Below are 9,258 nucleotides of genomic sequence, written 5' to 3'. Positions count from 1 at the left end.
TGTGGGTTGAATATAAATGGCATGATTGAAGATCATTCCTTTTAAGATTGAAGATATCACTTGAATACAAATGGCATGATTTCTAAAATAGAAATAGGTATAATAATATTCTGGTACAAGATTAGGGAGATATAAAAATATTTTAGAGTATCATCAAAATCTAATCTCCCATTTCATCTAACCATACTTTCTTGGCAATTGATGAATATATTGTTGTATAATCACTTTAATTTATATGAACTAAACAATTGCAAATGGAGAGATGTAACTATGCATTTGCTCCTTTATCATCATACTGGATGTCAAATAATGAAATAATTACACAAAGCATGCTCCTTGTTTGAATTTATAACAAACAAGCATGTCATTGTCTAAGAAGATATCCACAGGCAAATCTTGTGACATTCATGTGATTTTGTGTTTAGTTCACAAAACTGACTGCTAAAAAGCCTTAATCTACATCTCTACTAATATAAACTGACACTTCTGGAAGGTTTTACAGAAATATCGTTGCGCTACTTTTTGGCGGGAAACGTTGTTAAATTTCCCGGATTCTTATGCTAAATGTTTAGATCATAGTTTGAGGTCCTATATGGACCAAGAGCTTCTAATTAAATTTGTGATTGAATGAGAACATGTGTATATATGTAGTAACTGAATAAAATAACAAATCGAATGTTAATTTTTATGAATTTTATTTAATTCAAAATGTCAATAACATTTTAATGTATTACAATCAAACAAAGTATTGTCCCTAGGGGTGGCAAAATGGGTAGCGGGTAATGGGTAATTTCCATCTCGACCTGCTACCCGCCGGGTATTGGGTACCCGCTATCCGACGATAACAGGAAACGGGATGGGATCGGGTAGTGTATTTTAGAATTTTGCGGGTAGCGGGTATACCCACTACCCGTACGGGTATACCCGTTAGTCCCGTAATACCCGTTATTATTAGTATTAGTCATATTCCATCTTTTAATACTTCCTCCGTTCCATATAAATAAAGGTGTTTCAAATAGTTAAAGTGGAAAAAAAAAAGTAAATAGTTAAATAATAATAGCCATATACGCACTCATTTTGAAAAATTAAAAATAAATAGTTAGAACAGATAAAAAATAAAGTAAGAGGGATAATAATGTAGAAAAGAGTATTTATATTATTATATTTCTAAAATGGGTGAAGAAAATGAAATGCCTCTATAAAGGCGGAACAGTGGAAGTACTTTATATAATCTAAGAGTTCATTTACATTTTTATATTCCAACGAACATACAATTGAAAATTCATCAGAACTAGCTATAGAGTGTCCCCTTACTTTTATTCTCAATCTATTCAACGTTTACCATCGATATTAAAAAAGTAAATTAGGGAACATTGACAGTTATTATTATGATTTTCAAATTTTTTATTAGGATTTCGGGTCGGGTACGGGTACCCGCAATGTCGGGTACGGGATACCCGTCACGGGTATCGGGTAATCCCGGTATGTCACGAGGCGGGTACTGGGACAACAAATTTTGCTAAATTCGGGTACGGGTACCCGACTTGTCGGGTGCGGGTACCCGCGGGTAACCCGTTTCGCCACCCCTAGTTGTCCTATTAAAAATGAAACGTTTTCTTTTATGGGTCGTCCCATTAAAAATAAAGATCCGAAAATGGAAACAACATCCATTCTACTTTTTTCTTACTCTTACTTTATTCTCTCTTATTAACTAACAACACAACAACACTGCATAAAATCTCATACTAAAAACAATATTTCATATTTAATGAGACAGTTGCAGTATATAAAACAAAACAAACAACGTTAAAAGTGCATCGAACGATTAGTGCTCGCATAAGATACGTAGCCTATCACTTCCATAGAATCAATATGTTGCCAATCGAGTAGCGTTGATGTAATCTTGTAGTCCATGATCAGGTAGACCCGGGAAGAAGAGGCCGAACATTCGAAACATTAGCAACACAAACCCTTCCTTGTAATCTGGTCCGAACATGCGAGGTAGGAGAAAGCTTCTTACCACCTCCCACATTGCATCTACTCTCTTTGAAACCATTGACCCAAGGTCGAAGTAGTTCTTTAGTGGTTCTTCTTCCACAATCTGTTTTGAAATGACATTTTATAACAGTATAATACTTACTCCGTCCCATTCTAACTAACATATTTTTTTTTTGGATGTCGCACTCTAAATGACATATTTCAAAATATAGAAACATCACTCTCTCTACTTTTTCTCTCTCTTACTTTATTCTCTACACTCTACTCATGAAATAAATTTACATAAAATCACGTGTCGAATTAGAAAAGCTCACCTAGAGTGGAACGGAGGGAGTATAAGATTGACGGTATTTGAATGATAATGTGATCAAATAAGTTTTAAAAAATGAAATTTTCACCCCATGATGTCTAGTTTATATTTCAAAATTGATACTCCCCCCGTCCGACGTTACTTGAGTCACTTCTTTTCTGCACTCATTTTGGAAAAATTATATTAATAAATAGTTAAAGTTGAGAGAGAGTAAAGTAAGGGAGAATACAAACGAGAAGACTCTCCTCTACATTATTCTATCTCTTACTTTACTTTATCTCCACTTTGATCTTTTATTATCATTTTTTCAAAACGAGTGCAAAAAAGAAATAACTCAAATAACGTGGGACGGATGATGAAATATCATGGATCATATTTTTGAATAACTATAGTATATGAAAATATACCTTTGCCTCATAAAGGCTATTGACGTAGATGCATCTCCCAAAGTGCTTAAACATGAGGGCATTGGTGTCAAATGGTAGCCTTGGCACAATATCATAATTGTACACAAATCTATAGTACTCCACACCCCAAACCCTAAATCTCTCCTCCATAAACTCCCCAAATCTTGCATCTCCCACTCTCGGCTGCCCAAACGTGTACACTCCTTCCAACCTCTCCACCAGCTCATCCTCGCCATGCATCACGAGGCCCATGGCGAAGAGGACCGCGAGCGCCCCGCCCAAGCTGTGGCCCGTCACGACCAGCCTTGTCGTGTGGTGAGAGCGCAATAATTGCGTGATGGTGGCGTATGCACCACGTTGATGATGATCGGTCGTGAGGAGGCCGAGGGCTTTGACGAAGCCGCAGTGCACTCGGCCTTTGATGTTGGGCAGCTTGCACCATGATATGTCGCAGTCGGTCATCCAGTCCTTGGCGTTGAATGGCTCCGTACCTCGGAAGGCCACCGTGATCGTGCCCGAGTCGCGGAAAAGGAATGCTTGGGTTGTGTCTCCCTTGTACCTATCTATAAAAACAACCATCTTCATCTATAATTAGAAATGGAGTAGGAATGATCACCACACTTCCACATTTATAACAAAAAACCCATATCCACTAATTAATTAATAGAGGAACTAGAATCATTAATTTATCGATGTGGGACAAGAATGGATTTCAATAGGGCTGCTTAAACGGTTGCCCAGTTCTCAGTTAATTGAAACCGGAACCAGAATCGGTTGGTTAATTGAGGGACCGGGAACTAAAAAACCGGTTTCGATTTCGGTTCCGGTACCGGTCCCAACTTTTTATGTAAAACCGGTTCCAGCTCTAACCGGAACTGACCGGTTCCTAATCGGGAACCGAATTACAATTCAATTTTACTTTTTTTATAATTTAGTATTCTAATAAATCTAACTTAAGTGAATTGATATTGAATTGAAATAAAATAATTTGGAACATTGTTTGATTTTAAGATTTAAACAATGTTAAATTTGTGGGCTCTGTTTTCTGAAGTATTTAAAATATTTAAAACCGTGATGCTTTGAATCTACAATTATTTCTCGAATCCATTTTTTATGAACTAACTACTATGAGTAGAACATGATAAATTTGTATTAAATTTTCAAAAGAACTATACAAATACAATATCATTTCATATGATAAAATTTAACTTTTTAACAAATTTATGTAACAATTTATTTAATGTACGATTTTAACATGTTTGTGAATGATTTATTAACTGTTCCATTGAATATTTATTCATCAAAAAAAATGGAATTCAATTTTAAAACTCCTTTTAAAAAATGCTAAATTTTAGAAGTCCTTTTTTATAAAAGAATTGCCAACATAAACTAGTCCGGACCTACTACACTTGGCATAACTCTTACCCATATATGAATATTATTGTATTGTTGGTTTGTATTTTCTGTGTATTTATTTGAATTTTTAGGTATTATTTGTTATATATCCAGATGTTGGATTATTATTTTATTAGTATTGAATTATTTAAAATTATAAATAAATTCGGATTAAATTAAACATCGTTTCCGATTTTCGAACCGGAACCGACTGATTCTTAACTGGCGGGTTCCAAACTGGAACCAGTCGGTCGATTCCGGTTCTAGAATTTATGAAAAATTTAAATCGATTAACCGGTCAATAGATCCGGTTAAAACCGGAACCGACCGAATAAGCAGAGCTACATTTCAGTATGTCTTACCATCCCAAAAGCTATATGAGCCCAAGAACTCCATCTGCAAATTAAACAAATGTGGCAAAGCTTAGTCATAACTAACTAGAAACGTCATGCTGGATGCATCATTCTCGTTTAGTTCACGTTATTTGTTTTGTTTTATATATTTAGTTGGTTACAATACCTTAAATTTATTTGTTTCATTACAAAGAGTACCTTCCATGTATTCTCAGCTATGTTTTTGATGTAATGGTCGTTCTCGTAGGCTAATTTTGAAGCCATAGCAGAGAGGGATGCAAAGTATTTCTTGGTTCCTGGCTCAATCTTCTTGTCCAAATCCACCCTGCTATCTAATACACCATTTATTGATACAAAACTAGCAGACTTTTTTACTTGCCACCACCCCCTCCCTGCAAAATAACTCATACCAAAACCATCAATTACTTTAATAAATTCACTTATTACTCGAAATAGATAGGAATGGATATAAATTATATTTAAGGTTATAGTAATGCATTATACATGGATGGGATGTAATCAAATGCAAATTTTATATATTGTACAAACTCCAAATTATGATCTGGACCGTTAGAAAATGTCAACAGATGACAAAGTAATAGTAACAAAAAATATCAGCACAGTGTAAACGGTTTGATGCTGTGTTGACATCAAAATTTTGAAATTTTACAATGTGTTGGCACTGTGTTGAAGAGTTCGGAATTTATACAATATAAAGAGTTTGCATTTTATCAATACCTTAGTAATATATATATATATATATATATATATATATATATATATATATATATATATATATACTCACTCACCTCTGAAGAAGAAGTTGTGGAAATTAGAAGCATTGCATAGAATGTTTAAAAACATCTCCAATCCCGAGCCGAGCAACGAGAGGGGCTTGTCGATGTAGTGAAGAAGTTTTTGAGCCAAGATAGAGGCAAAAACAACCCATCTATGCTCAACCATGATTTCTTCCTTGGAGTCGATGAAATCTTTGCATTCTTCAGTGTAATCATGGGATGATAGAGCACGAAGAATGCCAAGAATGTTGGTGTGACCAGGTTTCAACTCTAGATATTTTCTTGGTTTCTCTGCATTACTACTAATAGGATCCATCATTCAATCAATGTATAATGCAATGATGTTAATGAAAATCAAATGCAGAGATACATGTATATAAGTTGGAATCTGATAAAGTTAATGGGGATGGGAAAGAATAGTTAGAGAAGTATAAAGGAAATGGAATTGGATGCATCAATTAATCCCTTTGCGTGGACTTTGAACATTGGAAGTGCTGGATTCTCATGAGAAACACGTGTAGTAGAATGACTTTTGTCAAGGAAAGTATCTATGTCTATATTTATCATAAATTCTATGACTAACAGAAAATTTGAATTCGTGTGCTTCATTCGTCATTTCTTATTCCTTTAATTTAGGTATTTAGGCATGTGTAATTGGTGTTTCTTATTTCTCATGAATATTTTATATTCTAATTAAAATTATGTTATATATGTATATTTATATGTAGAGTTGTATATTATTGGGGTGGGGTGCGTTATATTGCTATTTAAGTTGCTAACACTGTATTAAAAATGTCAACATTAAAATGTCAAAACATAATATCAACACATTATATTGAAGTTCAACAAAATCACACGTTGACATTTTTAATACATTGCGTTGATGAGTTAGCAAGTTAGCAACTTGAGAAAGTTAGCAATTGATCACACCCATGTATACCACTAGTATTAAACTAAAAATCGTTCTAAAGTATAAATGACTTGCATTTGAATCTATACTTTACAATGTGGCGGGCAGGAGAAGTAGATGCTCCCGCGCAAATTTCCCATGTATTTTCATATACTAACCTATTACTACTGTATTAAAAAAATTGTTTCAATTTTTTCATTAAATGAATCTCTATAAATTCATAAAATTTCCTGACATATATTTTTGTTCCCTCCAAAGATAACTTTCTTACTCTACTAGTGATACTGGCGGTTCCGTCGTGATTTCAATTTAAAACACGTGGTTTAAAACGTCACAATTCTGATTCCATTTTTATTCCGCACCGGCAATTACGAATCACAATAAACCGGAGGTTCGCTAAACCTTAGGCATCTCTATCCATATTCCATAGTAATACTACAACTATAAGGTTTTTAAAATAATACAGAATTTGATAATTACAGCTGGAGTTCAATTTTGACGAGCAAAGCAACAATCAATTGTGGTCTTGTGTTCAGAATTATTAGTGCCAACACCAAACCCTCATTCCTCATTCCTCATTCCTCTAATGGCTTCCCACAACTACTTCCTCTTCCTCCTCCGCCGCCGCCGACCAATGTGAGCCTAATCGACGATCTCTGTTGTGGAACAAAGCGATCCACATCCACTACTACATCTCGTACGGCGCTCTCTCCGCCAACAGGATCCCTTGCCCGCCGCGCTCCGGCCGCTCCTACTACACGCACAATTGCCACAGAGCCAGGGGGCCCGTCCACCCCTACTCTCGCGGCTGCTCCGCCATCACCCACTGCCGCCGCTGATGTAGCAGATCTGTTGCTGTTTTTTTTTTGGGATTCTGTTTCTGTGTGAGTGTTGTTTCTGTTGGATATTTTAGTGTAATTGGATTAACTTATTGATCGGTTATTGTTATAATGATATATCATTTAAGTATGGAGGTGCGGAGTGCACGCTTATTTGAATTCATTATGAAGTTAGGGGCGAAGCTCCTTAATAGATGAACGGGGGTCCAGGGGCAGCGTCCCCGGGTAGCGGGGTCCAAAGGGCAGAGCCCCTGGCTGGGGTCGTTTTTTATTTCCAACGAAGTTGCTGTATCAGAAATTCATCTGAAAAATAATTTCTGAAAGTCAAAGGACTAATTTGCAATTTCGGAAAACCTTTTGAAAATCAGTTATTTTCGATTAATATTCCCAACGGATGCACTGTTTCGTCAGCAGCTGCACCGGTTCGTCTTCTTCATAATCTGATCAATTCTTCTGGTTCAGATAATCTCGAATACACATGAATTTTCTGACTTCTCTGAATTTTATCCGATCAAATAAGTTTGGTAGAACCACCGAAATTGATTTGATCTGAAAGTGATTATCACGACTTTCAGATATCCGTTTTTCTGTTCTATATATTGAATCTCCCTAATAGTTTCTTCATTATGATTAATTTGCAGGTTAATACGTACTTAATCAGTGTTGTTTGTGTTGCGAAATCTGTTGTATTATGATTATTGAATTAATTCATATTTGTCGTTTTCGTGTCAATTAATTTCTTTTATCCATCCCCAAAAATAGTGATGGCATGCCAAATTCATAAACGAAAAAAGATGTAGAAAAAAAATTTAATTGAATTGTTATAAATACAGAATAAAGTACATTTCATAAAAAAAATTGTTTAAAATGAAAGTGAGTTAATATTATGTAGGAGTGGGTCGATACGATATATCGTATCGAAAACGTTGTATCGTATCGAAAATATCGATATGAAAGAATTTCATATCGTTATCGTATCGAAAGTTTCGATATATATCGATATATATTGAAAATAAAATATCGATATATCGAAAATTTACGATATATATCGTATTTTCGATATAAAACGATATATCGCGATATAAGGAAATTCATATCGTTATCGTATCGAAAATTACGATATATCGAAAATTCGATAATTTTTCGATATTTTTCAATACGATACGAGCGATATATCATTTTTTCGATATTTTTCCCCATCCCTAATTTTATGTGGTTGGCCAAAATGGATAATAATACTATGAGTATGATAATACATACAAACTCTATATATTGTACAAACTTTAAACTTTTCAATACAGTATTAATACATAGTAAAATTTTAAGATTAATGTCAACATAAGTCAACAGTTAATATTGTATTAACATTTTCTTTTGGTGTTATTTTTCCATATATTGACATTTTCAAACTATTCAGATCATAACATAGAGTTTGTACAATATGTAAAATTTACATTTAATTACTATTTCTTAGTACTCTTTAATTTTTATCTTTCTTACTTTATTCTTTTATATTAACTTTAAGAAAAACAATATTATACTTATAAATTAAGCATACAAAATAAAAAAATATTCCACTTAAAATGGGCTAGTAGAAATATTTATCTATTCATGTTAACTTTTTGTAGTCTATAAAAGATGGACAACAACTCACTTGATACGGATTACTCCTTCCGTCCCAGCAAAGATGATACATTTCTTAACTAGCACGAGATTTTAGGAGTTTTTGATTAATATATTTAATTGAGAGAGGAAAGATGAGTATAAGTATTAAAATATGGCGATAAAGAAAGATGAATATTTTAATAGGAGTGGGAAAAAGTATTTGTGCATATTAATTGGAGAGAGAGGGTTTTCAGAAAAATGAAATGTGTCATCTTATTTGGAACAAACTGAAAAGGAAAACGTGTCATCATAAGTGGGACGGAGGGAGTACTTTTTTCAAAGAATCTTACCTAAGATTCTCAAGCATCTGTCAAACTATATGAATACACTAGAAAAACTTAAAATGTTTCAAAAACAAATTTGCAAATATTATTAATAGTGTAATCCAATCCATTACTCCTTAATGAAGTTTTTTACTCTTTTTCTCTTTTTTATGGGTGCAAGTCTTTTTTCTTTAAAATAAATATATTTCGATTTCGAGAAATAAGGCCACAAGAGGAAATCCCAACAACAGATCCAATAAATATAAAGCCCATCCCCAGCTCTATATTTGAGCCTGCTAACAGAGGCCCAACTCAAGTTCA

The 9,258-nt window shown here is 34.0% G+C and overlaps 1 protein-coding gene across 1 annotated transcript; it reads right to left on the bottom strand.

Annotated features, from left to right (window-relative positions):
- Positions 1–1,655: 1,655 nt before the first annotated feature.
- On the bottom strand, positions 1,656–5,610 carry LOC148927513 (alpha/beta-Hydrolases superfamily protein). The gene is made up of 5 exons (XM_089070289.1): positions 5,273–5,610; positions 4,662–4,855; positions 4,473–4,506; positions 2,716–3,278; positions 1,656–2,101 (listed from the first exon to the last, which is right to left on the bottom strand). Exons 1-5 carry the CDS (start codon positions 5,577–5,579, stop codon positions 1,868–1,870), a joined length of 1,332 nt encoding a protein of 443 aa, XP_088926415.1. The 5' UTR covers positions 5,580–5,610; the 3' UTR covers positions 1,656–1,867.
- Positions 5,611–9,258: the final 3,648 nt, after the last annotated feature.

The sequence above is a fragment of the Salvia hispanica genome, chromosome 4 (assembly GCF_029641045.1).
Source record: "Salvia hispanica isolate PSC_SH4W2 chromosome 4, Shi_PSC_v1, whole genome shotgun sequence".
Classification (NCBI taxonomy): Eukaryota; Viridiplantae; Streptophyta; class Magnoliopsida; order Lamiales; family Lamiaceae; genus Salvia; species Salvia hispanica.
This window is presented reverse-complemented; position numbering and strand designations above follow the sequence as displayed.

What these genes read in the sequence shown, in the direction of transcription:
- LOC148927513 (XM_089070289.1), bottom strand. Translation starts at nt 5,579, where the DNA reads ATGATGGATCCTATTAGTAGTAATGCAGAGAAACCAAGAAAATATCTA. An exon ending in CTCATATAGCTTTTGGGATG is followed by an intron (nt 3,279 to 4,472) that starts GTAAGACATACT and finishes TTGTTTTTATAG; the next exon opens with ATAGGTACAAGGGAGACACA. An exon ending in ATAGCCTTTATGAGGCAAAG is followed by an intron (nt 2,102 to 2,715) that starts GTATATTTTCAT and finishes ATTTCAAAACAG; the next exon opens with ATTGTGGAAGAAGAACCACT.